The 21,734-nt window shown below is 48.0% G+C and overlaps 1 protein-coding gene across 1 annotated transcript in view; it reads left to right on the top strand.

The window, feature by feature from the left end:
- LOC147097564 (uncharacterized) overlaps positions 1 to 21,734 on the top strand; it is a 67,061-nt gene that overhangs the window by 39,997 nt on the left and 5,330 nt on the right. The window contains exon 12 of the mRNA XM_085971407.1: positions 11,154 to 11,263. Coding sequence (XP_085827533.1) covers positions 11,154 to 11,263 — 110 coding nt within the window. The remainder of the gene's footprint in view (positions 1 to 11,153; positions 11,264 to 21,734) is intronic.

Here is a 21,734-nt window from a genome sequence, read left to right as displayed (position 1 = left end):
CCGTGTGTAATTGAGACACGGACTGCAGGAGTTGGTTATAACGGGTCTTTACTGAGTGGAGACAAACAGGAACTAACTATGCAAAGTTACTACACAGGCTTATATACAGGGGTGGTCACTACTGGTACTGCAGTATACAGGGGCTGCAGAATATAGTTCCTTCTGCAAAGTACATACACTACAATTCCTCCCCTTTTAGCTAAACAGTACATAACATTCGATTAATAATTAAACAACATATTTACAATTACAGTTGTCATATACATTAGCTGAAGTTAAGCAATTATAAGTTCAGTCTTTGAGGAGGCTTCCTGATTCTGTCTGGATAACGCCTCTTTGGGGTATCAGGTTCTCCTGGCAGAGTTGATTCGGAATCAACGTCGTTGTTGGGTTCGTCTGCTTCCAATATTCCCGATTCTGAGGTCGATGCAATTGGTACTTCGGTTTCATCACCAGGTGTATCGGATCGTGGTGTGGAATTGACGTTTTCCAGTGACTCTAGAATCTGGTCAGCATGGCATCTTACAATGCTCTCTCCAACGTCCACGGTATACATTAGAGGTCCTTGCTGTGTGCAGATCGTTCCTGGCTGCCATTTCTCTGTGCGGTAGTCCCGGGCCAAAACTGGTTGACCTATCTTAAAACTCCTGGTCGGCCTTTCATTCATATTCTGAAACTGCCTGTTCTCCACATCTCTTCTGATGTTTGGCTTAACCAAATCCAAGCGGCATCGTAGTCTTCGATTGAAGAACATCATGGCTGGAGTTTGGTTGGTAACCGCATGTGTCGCATTCTGGTAGGCAAACAAGAAGTTATCCACCTTGTGTTGTAGGGGTATGTCTTCATTACACATTGCCTTGATAGCCTTCTTGAATGTTTGAACGAACCTCTCAGCCAATCCATTGGTGGCTGGATGATATGGGACGGATGTGTAATGCTTAACACCATTGTTCTTTAAGAACCTCCGGAATTCTTCAGACACAAACTGTGGTCCGTTGTCGGAGCAAATCTGTTCAGGCAGCCCATTTCTGGCAAATATGGTTTGTAAGACTGTGATAGTTTTTTCTGTGGTGGTTGAGGACATTTTTATTACCTCTGGCCACTTTGAATGTGCATCCACCACAATTAAAAACATCGAGTCCATAAATGGATCAGCAAAATCAATGTGCACCCTTTGCCATGGAGATGAGGGCCACTCCCATGGATGTAGAGGGGCTTGTGGTGGGGCGTTTTGGACCTTCTGACATCCTGTACAGCTCTTGATCATCTCTTCGATTTCTCTATCGATTCCCGGCCACCACACAAACGCTCTGGCTAAGTTCGTCATTTTTACCCCTCCCAGATGACCCTCATGAAGCTCATTGAGCACTCTATCCTTCAATTTGGGTGGAATTACTACTCTGGATCCACACATCAAGGTTCCTCTACACACTGACAGCTGTTCTCTTCTCGGCGAGAATGCTGGCAACAGTGGTTCGCCATGTGCTGGCCATCCCTTCACCATTAAATCATAGACCCAGGAGAGTGTTGGGTCATTTCGTGTTTCCTTTTCTATGTTTGCATTCGTCACAGGTAGACATTCGACTATGGTCGAGTGGAATATCTCCACTGGATCCACTGCAGGTGCTTCTTCCACCGTCGGCAACGGTAGGCGCGACAATCCATCAGCATTCCCATGCTGTTTAGTTCCTTTGTACTCGATGTCATATTGGTGTGCCCCTAGGAAAAGGGACCACCTCTGTAGCCGTTGTGCTGTCATTATCGGGACGCCCTTCTGAGAGTTGAAAATGTAGAGAAGAGGTTGATGATCAGTTAGTAGAGTAAATTTCTGACCGTGCAGGTAGTGATTGAACTTCTTCACCCTCCCACACCAGGCTGAGGGCCTCTTTGTCAATCTGGGCGTAGTTACGCTCGGCTGAAATTAACGAGCGTGACGCAAAAGCTATCGGCCTCTCTGAACCATCAAGGAATTTATGTGTCAGTACCGCTCCAATGCCGTAGGGAGACGCATCACACGCCAGTCTTATCGGTAGTGATGGGTTGTAGTGAGCCAATACTTCTCTTGAAGTGATTAGGTCTTTACTCTTCTGAAAGGCCCACCTACATTCATCGCTCCATTTCCATGCTACTCCAGTTTGTAGTAGGGCGTTCAGTGGGTGCAGAATTGTGGACAAATTCGGCAAAAACTTATGGTAGTAATTCACCAATCCGAGGAATGACCTCAGTTGCGACACATTTTCAGGTGCTGGAGCCTTAACTACCGCTTCAATTTTGTCAGGGGACTTATGTAACCCCCCTTCATCAATCACGTGGCCACAATATGATATTTGTTTCTTAAAAAACTCGAACTTGGGCGATTGGCTCGTAGCCCATGTTCTCTTAGTCTAGTGAGCACCTGCTCTAGGTTGGCAAGGTGTTCACTGTCATCTTCACCTGTCACTAGGATGTCGTCCAAGTAACACTGAGTCCTCGGAATCCCTTGCAGGACTTGTTCCATCGCTCTTTGCCATATCGCCGGAGCTGATGCTACTCCGAATACCAGTCGATTATACTGGTAAAGACCTTTGTGAGTGTTTATCGTGAGATACTTCCTAGAGGATTCTTGAACCTCCATCTGCAAATATGCTTGTGCTAGGTCAATTTTTGTAAAACGCTTCCCTCCAGATAGTGAGGCGAAAATATCTTCTATCCTCGGGAGAGGATATTGTACTGTGTGACGGATTGGGTTCACCGTCACCTTGAAGTCCCTACAGATGCGAACCTTCCTTGGCTCCTCAGACTTATTGTTTAACGTTTTCTTCATGACAGGAATGATGGGTGTCGCCCACTCGCTCCAGTCTACCTTAGATAACACGCCTGCATTCTCCAGATTCTCCAGCTCTGCCTCGACGGCTGGGCGAATTGCATATGGTACCGGTCTTGCTTTGAAAATCTTGGGAATTGCATTCTCTTCTATTTTTATCGAGGCGGTTACGCGTTTAAGAGTTCCCAGTTCCTGTTGAAATACCTCTTTGGCGTTAGCAAAGATTTTTGACAATCGGCCAGGTGTGCCGTCGTCATCCTTTTTACCAGCCACCGTCAGTGCCTGAATGGAATGCCAGTCTAAAGTTATCTTTCTGATCCATTCACTTCCCAATAACGGTGGTCCACCATCTTGCAGTATGTACAGATACAATTTCTGTATTTCCTTGCCGTTGTATTCGACAGGCACCCTTATTTTCCCTCTGGGGTATACTTTTTGCCCCGTATACGTCTTCAAGACAATGGATGTCTCTTTCAAGGGTATGTGTGAGAATAGCCGCTCGTAGTCTCGTCGATTCATGACGGTCAGGGCTGATCCTGTATCCAATTCCATTTTGACTTGGGACCCTGCTATCGTGAGGGTGACCCAAATGGTTCGGTGATCCTCTTTTGCGATTACGTTGTGAAGTTTGAGACAGCTTAGTCTCTTGTTCCCGGATTCACTATCGCTCATCTGGTCTTCGCAATTACTGTCCATCATCTTTTGTACATTCCTGTACTGTTCCTTAGTAGCCTTTTTGTTGTCGTTAGTCTTCTTCCCAGACCTGCAAACTCGTGCAATGTGTCCCATCTTTCCGCATTGCCTGCATATTTTGTCCTTGGACCAGCAGTCCTTCTGGTCATGGGTTGTTCTGCCGCAGCGATAACATTTTTCAAATCCCCGTGTCATTTCGTGGGTGCCGTATTCCTGTGGCTTTTGCTGTATTTCTGCAGCTCCCCTTGCTGCTGCTTCGTATGATACTGCCATGCTGAAAGCCTTATCTAGCATCAGCTCTTTCTCTGAGAGTAACCTCTTCTGGGTTCCTTCACTCAGGAGTCCACAGACAAATTTGTCCCGTAGAGTATCTGTCAGTCCTGCTCCAAACTGGCAGTGCTTTGATAGCTTGTGTAGTTCCGTAAGGTAATCAGCATTGCTCTCATCTTTATGCTGATTTCTCCTGTGGAATTTAAATATTTCTGCTATCAGCAGCAGTGTAGGATTCAGGTGTTCCTGTAGGATATCAACAATTTCGTTAAAACTCTTCGCTATCGGTTTGGCTGGAGTAATCAGGTTCCGCAATAGGCCGTACGTTCTTCCGCCCATTAAGTTTAGTAGTACCGATTCCTTTTTCTCATCGGCTACTTCGTTTGCCTCGCAATATACTTCGACTCTTTCCACATACGTGGTCCAGTCTTCTATTGCATTATCGAAGGCAGTGATATTGCCAGTCTTCGGCATCTTGGAAATCTAAGATGGCGCCTCCCGCGCTTTGCCTTCTTCACCAATTTAACAAAATGGCGCCTCCCGCACTTTCCGTCTTCTCCGCCGCTGCTAGTGCTGTTGCTGGCGTTTTATGCCTTGATGGCGACGCCCTATGGTCTTCGCGCACTTCCCCCCGCGCTGCTGCTAACGCCGCTCTCCGCGGTTCCCGTGGCAAACTGCAGCTCCTCGCGGCTTTCTGCGCTTCTCATTTCTTTTTCCCCGTCGTCGGAGCAACCCTACGGGACACTTTCCTCCCTCTTCTCGGGTCTGTACGCTGCCCGGCTTCGTAGTACCGGCCGCGCCCTGTGTGCTCCACCCTCTCTCTCTCTCTCCTCTTCCCGACAACGCTGCTCGGCCCCGTTGAAAAGCCACCCGATCGAGCTCTAGCCCGCCGCAGCCCAGGAAGGATCAGTGTACTACCTGCCACCAGCCCGATTAGCTGGAACACCATCGACAGGATAACCAAGCCCCGCTCTCAACAGCCTCTCCTGCAAATCTTCAACTCCGATGAATCAGAGGCGGTTGCCCACAGTCGACGCCCGTTTCTTCTGTTTGTTTTGTTTTTCTTTCTTCCTTCTGGCCTCGACCTCTGGCAACTTCGCTTCAGGGATGGATCCCCATGAGATGGTGCAGACTGTAGGTAAGTTCGGATCTGCTCGTCGCCAGTATTATGTCCGTGTGTAATTGAGACACGGACTGCAGGAGTTGGTTATAACAGGCCTTTACTGAGTGGAGACAAACTGGAACTAACTATGCAAAGTTACTACACAGGCTTATATACAGGGGTGGTCACTACTGGTACTGCATTATACAGGGGCTGCAGAATATAGTTCCTTCTGCAAAGTACATACACTACAGGCAGGTTGTCCAGAGGTACATCGTGGGGCCAGAGGGAGGGATCACAAAGTCCGGGGGGTGGTGATCCGAGGCCGGCGGGGAGATCGCAGGCACTGGGGAGTGTGGGGAGATCGGAAGGGTCAACTTGGTGGGAGCTTGTGGCTGAAGGGGGGTGTTCAATCGTGGGGGGGTAGGAGGTATGGGGAAGTAAGTGAGCTGGATCCAGCAGGTAATTAGAAAGGCACTTGTAAGGCATTTACCTGCTGGATCCAACAGTCCTCGCCTCCCTTTAGCTACCACGTTAAATTTAAAATGGAGATTAAATCTAAGGCATGCAGCCTCATTATAATATTTAAATGATCAACCCACCTCCTGGGAGCCTCTGTTAAACCCAGAAGTGGGCGGGTTTGAGGCGTGTTTGGTTCAGGTTTGTGATTTGAACATTTTAACATCCCACCTGACCCAAATCCACCTGTTTTTGGGGGTTAAAATTCCAAGAGATGCACAGGACACTCGTAGAAATGGCTATAATGATAATAAAGGATGGGATATAGACAGTAGAGAGAAGGATCGTAGCTCGTAAAATCAAGATGTAGAATCACTTTGAATGGCGCTAAGGAACAACAAGGGTCAGAAAACACTGGTGGGAATAGATTATGGGCCCCTGAACAGTAGGTTTAGCGTTGGACAGAGTATAAATCGGGAAATTAGAGGTTCATGCATCAAGGGTAATATAGTAATCATGGGGGACTTTAATTTTCATATAGACTGGGCAAACCGAATTTACAGTAATACTGCAGAGCATGAGTTCATGGGATGCATTTAAGATAGTTTTCTATACCAGTATGTCGAGGAACCAACAAGGGAACAAGCTATTTCAGATCTAGTATTGTGCAACGAGACAGGGTTAATTAATAACCTTGTAGTAAAGGAGCCTCTGGGGAGAGTGATTATAATATGACAGAATTTTATATTGAGTTTGAGAGAGGTTTAGTTAAGTCCCAGACTAGGATCTTAAATCTGAACAAAGCAAACCATGTAGGTATGGGGACAAGTCGACGAAGATAGATTAGGAAACTAGGTTCAAATATTTGACGGTAGATAAGCAATGGCAAACAATTCAAAGAAACCATTCATAATTTGCAACAAATATACATTACCTGAAGGAATAAAAACCCCACAGGCAAATTGGTTCAATCGTGGCTAACAAGAGAAGTTAAAGATAGTATTAGATGAAAGGAAGAGGCTTATAATATTGCCAAAAAGTAGTAAGCCTGTGGATTGGGAGGATTTTAGAGTTCAGCAAAGGATGACCAAGAAATTGATAGAGAGACAAAAGAGAACATGAGAGTAAACTAGCAAGGGTCATATAATCAGGTTGTAAAAGCTTCCATAGGTATGTCAAAAGGAAGTGATCAGTGAAAGTAAATGTGGGTCCCTTGCAGGCAGAGAAAGGAGAAATTATAATGGGGAATAAGGAATTGGCAGAGACTTTAAACAAATACATTGTATCTGTCTTCATGGAAGGCACAAAAAACATTCCATAAATAATGGGAAACCAAGGGTCTAGTGAGAATGAGGAACTTAAAGAAAGGAGTATTAGCAAAGAAATAGTACTAGAGAAATTAATGGGACTAAAAGCCATCAAATCCCCTAGACCTGATGGCCTACACCGTCGGGTTTTAAGAGAGGTGGCTATAGAGATAATGGATGCATTGGTTTTGATCTTCCAGAATTCCCTTGATTCTAGAACAGTCCCCACGGATTGGAAGGTAGTAAATGTAACCCCGCTGTTCAAGAAAGGAGGGAGAGAGAAAACGGAGAACTACAAACCAGTTAGTCTGACATCAGTAGTAGGGAAAATGCTAGAATCTATTATTCGGGACGTGGTAACAGGGTACTTAGAAAATCATAATATGAGTGGGTGGAGTCAGCACGGATTTATGAAAGGGAAATCGTGTTTGGCAAATCTGAGTGTTTTGAGGTTGTAACTAGCAAGGTAGTAGATAAGGTGGAACCAATGGATATAGTGTATTTGGATTTTCAAAAAGCCACACATGAAAATTAGGGCTCATGGGACTGGGGGTAATATATTAGCATGGATTGAAGAATAGTTATCGGACAGAAAACAGAAAGTAGGAATAAACAGTTCATTTTCGGGATGACAGACTGTAACTAGTGGGATACCGCAAGGATCAGTGCTTGGGCCTCAGCTATTTACAATCTACATTAATGACTTAGATGAGAGGACCGAGTGTACTGTATCCAAGTTTTCTGATGAAACAAGGCTAAGTGGGGAAGTAAGTTGTGAGGAGGACACAAAGAGGCTGCAAAGGGATATAGACAGGTTAAATGAATGTATTCCATCTGCCATGTTCTGGCCCAATGTGGAGAAATGTGAAGTTATTCACTTTGGTAGGAAAATTTGAAAAGCAGAATATTTTTTAAATGTTGAGAGATTGGGAAATGTTGCTATTCAGAGGGACTTTGGTGTCCTTGTACACGGATCACAGAAAGTTAACATGCAAGTACAGCAAGCAATTAGGAAAGGAAATGGTATGTTAGCATTTATTACAAAAAGGATTGGAGTATAAGAATAAAGAAGTCTTACTGCAATTATATAAAGCCTTGGTAACACCACACATGGAGTACCATGTACAGTTTTGGTCTCCTTACTTAGGAAAAGATATACTTGCCTTACAGGGAGTGCAATGAAAGTTTACCAGACTGATTCCTGCGATGGGAGGATTGTTCTATGAGTAGAGATTGAGGAGACTAGGCCTATATTCCCTAGAAGAATGAGAAATGCATAAAATTCTTAAGGGTTTTGACAGGGTACATGCTGAGAGGATGTTACCCCTGGCTGGGCACTCTTGAACTATGGGTCACAGTCTCAGAATAAGGGGTCAGCTATTTAGGACTGAGATGAGGAGAAATTTCTTCATTCAGAGGATTATGAATCTTTGGAATGCTCTACCCCAGAGAGCTATGGATGCTCAGTCGTTGAGTGTATTCAAAACAGAGATCGATAAATTTTTGGATATTAAGGTAATCAAGGGATAAAAACAGAAAATGCTGGAAATACTCAGCAGGTCAGGCAGCATCTGTGGAGAGAGAAACAAAGTTAACGTTTCAGGTCAATGACCCTTCGTCAGGACTGGAAAAAGCTGGAGATGGAACAGGTTTTTAAGCAAGTGTAGGGGCAGGGAAAGGGGGAAGGGGAGGAAAGAACAAAAGGGAAGGTCTGTGATAGGATGGAAGGCAGGAGAGATTAAGAGACAAAAGGGATGATGGTGCAAGGCAAAAGGAGATGGTAATGGGACAAGTTAAGAAACAAAAGATGGCTCTAGATGAAGTGTAAATGGCGATGGCAGAATGAAAGACAGCTGCTGCGTGAGAGAGAGAAAAAATGGGAAAAAAAGGAAGATGGGGCAGAGGTTATGGTCTGAACCCGCATGTGTCCTAGCTATGCCTGCCTTTTCGTGGTTTATGTGGAACATTCTTTGTTCCAGTCCTACTCAGGTCCCCTCCCTCACCTCTTTTTCCGGTACATTGATGACAGTATCGGTGCCGTTTTCTGCTCTCACCCTGAACTAGAAAATTTCATTCACTTTGCTTCCAATTTCCACCCTTCCCTCACCTTCACATGGTCCATCTCCGACTCTTCCCTTCCCTTCTTCAACTTCTCTATCACCATCTCGGATGATAAGCTAATGACAAACATTCACTACAAGCCCACTGACTCTCACAGCTACCTGGACTACACTTCCTCCCACCCCACTTCCTGTAAGGACTCTATTCCATTCTCCCAGTTTCTTCATCTCTGCAGCATCTGCTCAGACGATGCCACCTTCCATGCTAGTGTTTCCGACATGTCTTCCTTTTTCCTCAACCAAGGATTCCCCTCTACTGTGGTTGACACGGCCCTTGACCGTGTTCATTCTATTTCCCGCACTTCTGCTCTCACCCCTTCCCCTCCCTCCCGGAACCACGCTAGGGTTCCCCTTGTCCTCACCTTTCACCCCACCAGTCTTCACATCCAACGGATCATCCTCCGCCATTTCTGCCACCTCCAGTGTGATCCCGCCACCAAACATATCTTCCCCTCACCTCCCCTTTCAGCGTTCCGAAGGGACCGCTCCCTCCGTGGCACCCTGGTCCACTCCTCTATCACCCCCAACACCCCTTCCCCTTCGTCCAGCATATTCCCGTGCAAGCACATGCCCTTTTACCTCCTCCCTTCCCACTGTCCAGGGCCCCAAACACTCCTTCCAGGAGAAACAGCGATTTAGTTGTACTTCTTGCAATCTAGTATACTGTATTTGCTGCTCACAATGCGGTCTCCTCTACATTGGGGAGACCAAACGCAGATTGGGTGACCGCTTTGCAGAACACCTCCGTTCAGTCCGTATGGGTGACCCTGAGCTTCCGGTCGCTTGTCACTTTAATTCTCCGCTCCACTCCCACTCAGACCTCACCGTCCTCTGCCTCTTGCACTGTTCCAATGAAGCTCAACGTGAGCTCGAGGAACAGCACCTCATCTTTCGATTAGGCACTTTACAGCCTTCTGGACTCAACATCGAGTTCAACAATTTCAGATCATAACCTCTGCCCCCATTTTTTTTTTCCCCATTTGTTTTCTCTCTCTCACATGGCATCTGTCTTTCATTCCGGCATTGCCATTTACACTTCATCTCGAGCCATCTTTTGTTTCTTAACTTGTCCCATTACCATCTCCTTTTGCCTTGCACCATCATCCCTTTTGTCTCTTAATCTCTCCTGCCTTCCCTCCTATCACAGACCTTCCCTTTTGTTCTTTCATCCCCTCCCCCCTTTCCCTGCCCCTACATTTGCTTAAAAACCTGTTCCATCTCCAGCTTTTTCCAGTTCTGATGAAGGGTCATCGACCTGAAACGTTAACTCCGTTTCTCTCTCCACAGATGCTGCCTGACCTACTGAATATTTCCAGCATTTTCTGTTTTTATTTCAGATTTCCAGCATTCGGAGTATTTTGCTTCTGTATTAAGGTAATCAAGGGATATGGGGATAGGGCGGGAAGGTGGAGTTGAGGTAGAAGATCAGACATGATTTTATTGAATGACAGAGCAGGCTCGAGGGGATGAATGGCCGACTCCTGCTCCTATTTCTTATGTTCTTAAATGGCTGTTTACACCATTTCTTCAAGATTTTCACCAAACTTCCACCACAGTTACAGCAGGAGACCTGAGAAATTATCCCTTACTTTTAATTAACTCTTGTCAAAACATGCAGTGGGATAAATGTGCTTTAACTATCTCCTGTCATACACTACAATGTGATATGGATATGCTTCGAATTAAGTTCTGTGATAATTTTTTGATATAGATCATTAGAATGTTTCAAGATAATTTAAAAGTCAATCTATCCCAGCATTCCTTTCTTTTAGCATTTTTAGCGGTAGAGCAAATGTGAGAGAAAGGGGAAATCTTAATCTTGACTATACATGAACAACAGACAGTTTGGAAACACAAAGGCAGAGAAGGAATACACCCAGGTCTAGGGAACAGGATAAACATTTGTCCTAAACACTTAGTGTACTATAAACAAAACTTGTAGCACAAAGGCAAAGGCTGAAAGAGATAAGCTGAATAAATGCCTAAAAATGCAAGCTCAGCTAAACGTGCAAACTATATATTGGTACCTACGTATTATGTAGGCACAGGCCAAGGTGGCATTATAGTATAAGAATAGAACCAGGTTCCCTTTAACTTCTTCGTGTTCTCGAGGGTCAGGAGCCAGGACCTGGTGGGCAGGATCTGGTCGCTCCAGGACTTGTGTTGGTCAGAGCGTGCTCTCGAGGTGGTCGGAGCCTGGGAAACAGGTTGAATTATTTGCATGTTATATAATATAAATGGAAGACCAAATCAGTCAGTGTAACAAAGCTTGTTATTATAAAAAAATAATCATGTGTGAATCATAAGCGAAGTTATTGTTGCTGGAATGACAACCCTTTCTTCCGACAGTAACCACTAAGAAATCCGCTAACATAGCTACATTGGTATTTACCTGACAGGTATATTTACAAAGGAATATACAAATTGATCATTGGATTGGACTCCATGACAGTGTTGAAGAAGGGAAGTGGCGCTGGGTGGATGGTACAGATTATGCTTCAACTACCAAGTGAGTAGTGTTTTGCATCACACAGTAAGGTAATTTTCACTCTCACTGCCTGGACAGAAATCTAACAAAGTGCATCGACCACCATATTGAACCTGTCCAAATGTTATCCCATTGCTTTCTTATAATCAGAGCTTTCAGAATTTCTGTCCCAGATCCCCCAGGATCCTTGTCGGTCAGTAAGGTCCTTGGGTTTCAGTAAGTTCTTTAGTACCATCTCTTTTTGAATAGTAATCTCCATTATCTGTCTTACACCCTGTTGTACAGTCCCAAAATTCATCCACCTTGAAAAATCATGCAAAGTCCTAATTTAGTAACTCTGCCCCTCTCTCACTCACACCACCTCCATCTCTTAGTGACCCAACCCCATACTGTCTATCCTCTCCCTCCCAATGTGCCTATAAAAAGCCTTTTACTGCCCTTTATGTTTTAGTTATTTTTCTCTCATACTCCCTCAGTCTTTCTAATCTCTTTTGCCACAGCTTTCCTATATGCTCTATACTTGGCCCAACGGACTTCATTATCTGCCCTGAGAATGCTAAATGCACCTTTTGTAGTTATATAGATTCATAGAATCATATAGCACAGAAGGAGGCCAATCTGCTCTGCATCCTCTCCAAGGCCTTGATATGCTTCCTAAAGTGTGGTGCGCAGAATTAGCCACAATACTCCAGCTGAGACCTAACCAGTGATTATAAAGGTTCAGCATAGCATCATAGAATCAAAGAATGGTTACAGCATGGGAGGCGGCCATTCGGCCCGTTGAGCCCATGCCGACTCTCAGCTATTCCCACTCCCCTGACCTTTCCCCGTAGCCCTGCAAATTTCTTTCCTTCAGATACTTATCCAACTCCCTTTTGAAAGTTGCGATTGAATTTGCCTCCACCATCTGTTCAGGCCGTGCATTCCAGATCTTAACCTCTCGCTGCGTAAAATTTTTTATTCTTACATCACCTTTGGTCCTTTTGCCTATCACCTTGAATCTGTGTCCTCTGGTTCTCGACCCTTCTGCCAATGGGAACATTTTCTCTCTATCTATTCTGTCCAGACCCCTCATGATTTTGAACACCTCTATAAAATTTCCTCTCCGTCTTCTCTGCTCCAAGGAGAACTCCAGCTTCTCCAGTCTATCAATGTAACTGAAGTCCCTCATTCCTGAATCATTCTCGTAAATCTTTTCTGAACCCTTTCTAAGGCCTTAACATCCTTCTTAAAGTGCGGTGCACAGAATTGGACACAGTACTCCAGGGGCCGAACCAGTGTTTAATACAGGTTCATCACAATTTCCACACTTTTGTACTCTATGGGGTCCATTTTCATTGACCCGTGGAGTCGGGACTGGAGGCGTGCGGGGGGTTAAAGTCCCGAATTCGGGGGTCCCGACACCATCCCGCCCCCAACCCGCCTCCATGTAAGTTTCAAAGGAGGCGGGTACCCGCCCCGCACTGGGACCCGCCTACCCGATGCGGGAAGGGATTAGTGCCAATTAACTGCCTGTTAACAGGTAGTTAACAGGCAGTTTTTAGCCTAATCCCTATTTTAAAGCTTGAAGTGTGGGATTCCCGATGGCTCCAAACCATGCCAAGTTAGAGGAGTTGGGCCGTCGGGTTGAAGGACTTGGAGGGGTCGAGATGTCGGTGTTCAGGTGAGTGATGGGTGCATGAGTGCAAAGGTAAGTGTGTTTGGTGTGTCTAAAGTGTGTAAAGAAGTTTAAATTACCTGTACTTACCTTTTCAGCCTTCCTTCCTCTAGGTTTCGGGAGTCCATCATCTAACCGGCACAGAAAGCAGAATGGCTGTGAACTGTCAAAAGTGACAGCCTGCAGCTTTCTGTGCCGGTGAGATTTCTAACTGAGTCTGTGTAGAAGGACTCAGGTTAGAAGTAAGACTGTCAGTGTTTGACAGCTTCAAACAGCTGTGAAACACTGATAATTCATCTGTCAAAATGTCTTGACAGATGAAATTTCAGTCTGACGTCACCTATTGCCGGGTGGCCCTTAATTGGCCTGCTGAGCCCGCTGGGTGGGCTCAACAAGGTCAATCAAGTTAAAATCACGTGGATTGGCCGCATCTCGATGGAGGCAGGACTACAACCCTTGAAAGTTGTAGTTCCGCCTCCTTCCTGACATCTGAATGAAAATCACCCCCTATACCTCTATTCATTAAGCCCAGGATCCCGTAAGCCTTTTTAAATGCTTCCTCAACCTGCCCTGCCACCTACAACGATTTGTGCACACATACCCCCAGGTCTCTCTGTTTGTACACCCGTTTCAGGATTGTACCCTTTAGTTTATATGCGCTCTCCTCATTCTTTCTACCAAAATGTATCACTTCACATTTTTCTGCGTTAAATTTCATCTGCCATGTGTCCGCCCATTTCACCCGCCTGCCTATGTCTTCCTGAAATCTAACACTATCCTCCTCACTGTTCACTATACTTCCAAGTTTTGTGTCATAAGCAAATTTTTAAATTGTGCCCTGTAAACCCACGTCCAAGTCATTAATGTATATCAAGAAAAGCAGTGGTCCTAGAAACGACCCCTGCGGAACACCACTGTATACCTTCCTCCAGTCCGAAAAACAACTGTTCACCAATACTCTCTGTTTCCTGTCACCTAGCAAATTCTGTAACCATGCTGCCACTGTTTCTTTTATTCCAGCTGTGGCCTAACTAGCGTTTTATACAGCTCCATCATAACCTCCCTGCACTTATACTCTCTGCCTCGGCTAATGAAGGCAAGTATCCCATATGCCTTTTTAACCACCTTATCTACCTGTCCTGCTGCCTTCAGGGATCTATGCACACCAAGGTCCCTCTGATCCTCTGTCCTTCCTAGGGTCGTACCATTCATTGTGTATTCCCATGCCTTGTTAGTCCTCCCAAAATGCATCACCTCACACTTTTCAGGGTTAAATTCCATTTGCCACTGTTCTGCCCACCAACCAACCCGTCTACATCGTCCTGTAGCCTGAGGCTTCCCTCCTCACTATTTACCACTCCACCAATTTTTGTGTCATCTGCGAACTTACTGATCATACCTCCTACATTCATATCTAAATCATTAATGTACACTACAAACAGCAAACGACCCAGCACCGATCCCTGCGGTACACCACTGGACACAGGCGTCCGGTCACAAAAACAACCTTCGACCATCAACCTCTGCCTCCTGCCACTAAGCCAATTTTGGATCCAATGTGCCAAATTGCCCTGGATCCCATGGGCTCTTACCTTCTTGACCAGTCTCCCATGCGGGACTTTGCCAAAAGCCTTACTGAAATCCATGTAGACTACATCACCTCCACTACCCTCATCCACACACCTAGTCACCCCCTCAAAAAATTCAATTAAATTGGTTAGACATGATCTCCGCCTGACAAAGCCATGCTGACTATCCTTGATTAATCCTTGCTTCTCCAAGTGGAGACTAATTCTGTCCCTCAGAATTTTTTCCAATAATTTCCCTATCACTAATGTTAGACTCACTGGCCTGTAATTCCCTGGTTTATCCCTACTACCCTTCTTGAATAATGGTACTACGTTAGCTGTTCTCCAGTCCTCTGGCACCTTCCCTGTGGCCAGAGAGGTTCTGGAAATTTGTGTCAGAGCCCCTGCAATCTCCTCCCTTGCCTCACACAGCAGCCTGGGATACATCTCATTCGGGCCTGGGGATTTATCCACTTTTAAGCCCGCTAAAACCGCTAGCACCTCCTCCATCTCAATACTAATTTGTTCAAGTATATCACAATCCCCCTACCTGATTGCTACGCCTACATTGTCCTTCTCTAGTGAACATAGATGCAAAATATTCATTTAAAACATCACCCGCATCTTCCGGCTCTACACACAGATTGCCACTTTGGTCCCTAATGGGCCCTACTCTTTCCCTGGTTATTCTCTTGCCCTTAATATACTTATAAAACACCTTGTGCCTTGTAGATGGCAGAAAGGCTTTGGGGAGTCAGGAAGTGAGACACTCGCCACAGAATACCTAGCCTCTGACCTGCTCTTGTTGCCACAGTATTTATGTGGCTGGTCCAGTTAAGTTTCTGGACAATAGTGACCCCAAGGATGTTGATGGTGGGGGATTCGGCGATGGTAATGCCACTGAATGTCAAGGGGCAGTGGTTAGCCTCTTACTTGTTGGAGATAGTCATTGCCTGGCACTTCTATGGTGCGAATGTTACCCACCACTTATCAGCCCAAGCCTAAACGTCGTCCAGGTCTTGTTGCATGTGGGCATGGACTGCTTCATTATCTGAGGAGTTGTGAATGCCACTGAACACTGTGCAGTCATCAGCGAACATCCCCATTTCTGAACTTATGTTGGAGGGAAGGTCATTGATGACCATCTGCAAACTTTGAAATTGTGCCCTATATAGTTTGGACCCCAGTTTTCGATACACTTACGAACATATGAGCAATGATGGAGAGGTAAAGGCCTGCTGGTCCATCCAGCCTGGCTCACACAATTGCGATACCTTGTGTGTCACAATATATACACTCCCCACCTCACCCGAACCCATGTGATCTCCTGGGAGAGGCGATAAACTCCAGGCCAATTTGGAGGGAAAAAATCTGGGAATTTCCTCTCCTACCCATGTAGGTGATCGAAACTAATCCTGGAGATCACTGGCCTTGAATTCCCAGCAGCACCTACCTTTTGTAAGAGGTGATCTCCGCTCCACCCAGGAACAGGTCCAGCTCTCGCTTGAAGGAATTCAGTGAATCAACGTCAAACAACGCACGAGCTGGCAGCCTGTCCCAGAGGTCCCCTATTCTCTGGGAAATGAACCACCTCCTGACATCTAACCTAGATCTGGCCTTGTACAACTTAAAATTGTGACTCCTGGTCTTGCCAAACCTGTTTAATTGGCACAAATGTCAGCTGGAACACAATCTATTCCCTTCATCATCTTATAAACCTCAATCAGTCCACCTCTAAGTCTCGCTCCTCTAAAGTGTAGAGTCCCAAATCTTTTAGCCTATCTTGATCACTAAGATGCTTTATACAGGGAATTAGTCTAGAGGCCCTCCTCTGCACCCTCTCCAAAGCCTCAATATCACCCACAATGTGAGGAGACCAAAACTGGATTCCTTGTGAGGCCTGGTCAAGGTCTTGCACAAGGACAAAATAGTAGGCCTCATCTTATACGCAGTTGTTGTATGAATGCACCCCAACACTCTATTCACTCTAGCTAGCGCTTCACGGCATTGCTCATATACATTTAGAGCTGTATGCACGAGAATGCCCAGATCTTTTTCTTTCTCCGCCTTCTTTAATGCATTTCCCTGAAGGGTATATGTATGTTGAGCATTCGCCCCATCCACACGCATAACAATGCACTTTTCCAAATTAAACATAATTTGCCAGTCATGAGCCCAATCTCCCAACACATTAAGAACCGTCTGAAGCAGACGAACATAATCTACAGTCTGAACACTTGCACAGATCTTGGTATCATCTGCAAATTTGCAGATCGTGCCCCACCACCTACATCCAGATCATTAATAAAAAGTGAAGAGCAATGGTTCCAATACTGATCCCAGTGGGACACCACTGGTGAACAAACAGATCCAGATCCATCTATAACTACTTTCTGCCTACGTCCTTCCATCCCGTTCTCAATCCAGCTCAATATATTACCACTAATACCAGAGGCTTCAATCTTGTAGAGAAGCCTCTTGGATGGTACCTTATCAAACCCTTTTTGGAAGTCTAAGTAGGTAATGTCTACTGGGCTTCCCTCGTCCACCATCTTCATGACTTCTTCAAAAAATACAATCAGATTTGTAAAACAGGACCTCCTTTTTATGAAACCATGTTGGGTGACCCTAAAATGACCCTCTCTATCCAAGCAATCATATATTGCATCCCTAATCATTCCCTCAAGCATCTTTCCTATTGCTGATGTTAAACTAACAGGCCGATAGTTACCTGTGTCCGTCTTGTCAACTTTTTTAAAGATGGGGACTATATTAGCCTCCTTCCAGTCTACAGGAACCATCCAGAGTGCAGTGAGCTATTAAAAATACAGGCTACGGGCTCACACAGCACGTGTCCCATCTCCCTGAAGACCCTTGGCTGAATATTATCTTGCTTGGCTGCTCGATCTATGTTCAAGTTCTTAATTCTACCTAAAACACTATGGCCTAGAAATTCAGTTGGGCGTGCCAGCCGTTAGCGCCTTAGGAGGAGTAGATCTCGAGCGCTAGGCGCTTATCGCCCGGGCACAGCGCGATCTGCGCCTCTCCCCAACTTCAGGACACATTTAGCGCCGGCGCAAAGTCTTAGCGCGCGCGCCCTGCTGCGCGCGCAGATCATGACGTCATTTAATAGTGCAACGCCCTTTGTGCGCCCCAAACCGGAACTTCACTCGCGCCGGCCCATTGTGCGCCGGGCGGCCCGAGCGACTGTGACGTGGAACGGTACACAGGCCAGCCGGGCCGCGGGGAGCGCAAATTAAAGGGCACTTACCCAGCAGTATAAAGGCCAGCCATTTTGCAGCATTCACTCTTGTGCAACGGTTTTTTGGACAGAGACCAAGGAGGAGAGTTTACTGGTTTGGACCAACACTTGGACAGGTATTTTTGGCTCAGGCCAGAGCTTACCAATTATCTTTGCCTTCATTCAGAGCTCAGTGTTTGCCAGCATATAATGGGGGCTGCATTGGGTGGCAACGCTGAATTTCAGCCTTATGCCAGAAGGGCTTACAGACGCCGTGAGAGAGTGACAGCCCTGGCTAGACGCAGAGGGGGCAACAGGCGTCGCCAACTGAGGCCTTACCCACGCAGGGTATACCGCCAGCAGACCTCCTATCTGACCATGTCTGCCGCGATGTGTGTTAGGAGGCTGCGATTCCGAAGGGAGGTGGTTGCAGACATCTGCCAGCTGCTTCAGAGAGATCTGCAGCCACAGCTGATGCGCAGGACGTCTCTGTCGGTGGCAGTGAAGGTGACGGTGGCTCTCAACTTCTATGCCTCCGGCTCCTTCCAATCCGCTACTGGGGACATCGCTAACATCTCCCAGTTCGCCGTGCATTGCTGCATCCGCCAGGTGACCGAAGCCCTTTTCAGAAGGAGACATCAATTCATCTCCTTCCCCATGACCCTGGACAAGCAGCAGCAGCGTGCAGTGGGGTTTGCAAGAATAGCGGGCTTCCCCATGGTGCAGGGCGCCATTGACTGCACGCATGTGGCTTTGCGGACACCTCTTGAGCATGCCGAGGATTACCGCAACCGGAAGGGCTACCATTCCTTCAATGTACAGCTGGTGTGTGACCACAGGCAGCGCATCCTAGCTGTCAATGCCCGCTTTCCAGGCAGCAGCCACGATGCCTTTATCCTGCGACAGACAACTGTGGCTGACATGTTCCAGGCACAGCCTCCCCCAAGAGGATGGCTTATCGGGGACAAAGGCTATCCTTTGTGTACCTGGCTCATGACCCCGCTCCGCACGCCCACGACCCCTGCTGAAGAGGCATACAACGAGAGCCATCAAGCGACGAGGAACCTCATAGAACAAACAATCGGCGTGCTCAAGCAACGGTTCCGCTGTCTCGATCGCTCCGGGGGAGCCCTCCAGTATTCGCAGGATCGAGTCTCCCAATTCGTCGTTGTTTGCTGCATGCTGCACAACCTGACTATCCGCAGGACTCAGGCACTGCCACCTCACGTTGGACCACCACCTCAGGAGGAGGAGCAGGAGGAGCATGAGGACGACGAGGACGAGGAGTACCAGCCCAGGAGGGACGCACAAGGTCCAAGGGCCGCCCGTCGGCGGCTTATTGAACGTCACTTCTAGGCCCCCTGTCAGGGAATGGCTTGTGCCAATGATAGAACATGATTGCAGCCGCTCCGCAAGCCCTCAGCCGGTTAAGGCAACAAACACTTCAAAGATCAAACATGGACAATGTGAATAAATGAAATGCTTTATTGTACAAACTCTGGGCCCTTCCCACATGAAAACCAAAAACAGACGAAACCCCCAAAAAACACTCAAACACATTACTCGCTCCCACAACCTGGAGAGGATTAACAAAATAGGGCAACTAAAATGGCCGTCATTCTCGGCCTTTGTCAAAAACAAACATCACATCATCGGCCTTCAAAAAACAAACATCCAATTCTCGGCCTCAAGAAACAAACACAAATGGCCACACATTCGACTATTTGGCCCGCTAGGGCGATGCCTTGGCCATCTTTGGGTGGCCCCTGCCCGCCCTGCTGCTCCACCTCAAAGTAAGGCCATTGGCTGCTGCAAGGCTGGGGGCAGGCTCCTGAGGGGCACATGTCGTGACGGCAGAAGCCCTTGGGGGTCGGCCTAGTCGAGGTCTGGCCGTCGAGCGGGCGGCTGTTGATTGCTGCAGCTGTGGCTGGCCAGCATCAGTCGCTGCAGCAGCTCCTGGCAGCTCCACTGGGGGAGTGGCAGTGGCGGCTGGAGGAATGGCGGCAAGCTGGCGGATGGCAGGTGCTCGCTGGTCGCCTGAGACACTGGCAGTCGCCCGGGCCAGCACTGCAGCATGCGCACCAATCTGCCGAGGGACAGACCGCTGTGCTGCTGCAGTGCGCCGGGTGCCCTGGCGATGCCTGGCTGACACAGCGAGTGTGGCAGCAGTGAGTGCCCATGTTGACCTGTTCACTGACCGCAGCAGAGCAGCCAGTGACTGGATGGCACCACTGATCACCTGGCCAGTCGCTGACAGATCTGCCCGGTATTCCGCCCGACTGGTGGCCTCTAAGGGCCCGAACTCAGCCACACTCCGAGAGAGGGAATCGATGGACTCAGGCAACCGTGCCACTGCCGCCATGAGCTCCGTGTGCCGGCGCTCCGAGTCCGCGGACAAGTCTTCGAGGCGTTCCATCTCCTCGGCGAAGAGCATCTCCTGACTGGAGGCCGGACTCTCCCTCTGGGGAGAAGGCCGCCGAGCTGGCCGACCCATCCTGCGTTGCTGGAGGCCGCTGGGCCCAGCAATTGGACTCCTCTCCGACGCATCCCCCCTCTGGGGAGAAGACCGCCGAGCTTCCACCCACCTCCCGCCTTTCTGCAGCACGCAGGTCCCAGGAGCTCCCCTCCCCTTCGACACTTCCGCCACGCTGCCCTCCAGGGAAGACGTGTCCCCTACATTGGCCTGGGTGGCCGTGGCTGAGGGTTCCCCTGATGGGCCGCCTTCCTCTTGCTCCTCCTCCTGCTCCTCCTCGGAGGGTCTGTCACTGGCAAGTTGAGGGACCTCCTCTTAACCATCTGAAAGCAGGAAGGCACAAGAGTAGCTTTAGAGTGAGGAGAGGGCGTCAGTGCGGGATGCATGAGTGGTGGCATTCAGCGCATTGGTCGGACAGTGGCAAAGGATGTAGATCTGATGCACAAGTGGGACGAGAGAGGTGCAAAAGGTGATGTCCTTACCATTGGTGCCCAGAACAGGGTCGGCATCTCCACATGCAACGGGCCCAATCACCCGGCCACCCATGAGGCGCTCCACGCGATGTTGCAGGTCGGTGAGTGGCTGGATATGGGGTCGGCCTCCCCCGGTCGCAGTCCGGCTCTTGCGATTATTCGCCAGCTTGGCCTGCAAGAGAAAGGACGGCCTCTAAGTACAGTGTGTCGCCGTGATCTTGTGTGCACTGCCTCCCATGGTGGAATAGCTTGGCCAGTGTGTCGCCATGATCTGGTGTGCACTGCCTCCCATGGTGGAATAGCCTGGCCAGTGTGTCGCCATGATCTGGTGTGCACTGCCTCCCATGGTGGAATAGCCTGGCCAGTGTGTCGCCGTGATCTGGTGTGCACTGCCTCCCATGGTGGAATAGCTTGGCCAGTGTGTTAAGTGCAGAATGTGCAATTGATGCTCATGCCTGTCCCATAGCTGCTGGATGAAGGCTGGCCATTAGAGCTTTCAGGTCCCTTTGCCCATAATGTGAGGTGCACATGCAAGGATGAGGAGGTCATTGGAAAGGGTACTCACCCTGACAATGCGTGTGAGGTCATTTAACTTTTTGCGGCATTGGGCACCGGTCCTGGGGACGTCGCTGTTGGCTGACAGCTTGCTGGCGACATGCCTCCAGGCTCTCCTGTAGACGCGGACCATCGCCTTCTTGCCATTGTCCGGGTACAAAACATGGCGCCTCTTCTCCACAGCAGCAAGCAGCACACTCAGATCACGCTCTGAGAAGCGCTGCGCACGTTCACGGGCCTTCTCCATGTCTTCAGGCGCTATTTGGGTCCAGCAGCAGTGTTCAGGCCTAGCTGGAGGGCTCCACTATCCAGGGCGTGGCAGCAGACACAGTCGACCCATCCCCCTTAAGAGCTGGCCGGCGCCAGGGTGTCTGCTGTCAATCACGAGATGGCCGCACCTGCGCTGCGCCCGGCCTCGGCGCTATCAATCACCACCTCCGGCTTAGCGACCAAAGAGAGGCGTCCAGCAGCAGTTTTAGCGCTCGCCCGAACTAGTAGGGCGAAGCTAATGAATATCGGAGAAGT

The sequence above is a fragment of the Somniosus microcephalus genome, chromosome 31 (genome assembly GCF_052327205.1).
Source record: "Somniosus microcephalus isolate GS21.2 chromosome 31, FLI_Smic_1.0, whole genome shotgun sequence".
NCBI lineage: Eukaryota > Metazoa > Chordata > Chondrichthyes > Squaliformes > Somniosidae > Somniosus > Somniosus microcephalus.
The sequence above is the reverse complement of the archived record's forward strand: the minus strand, read 5'-3'. Positions and strand labels throughout refer to the sequence as shown.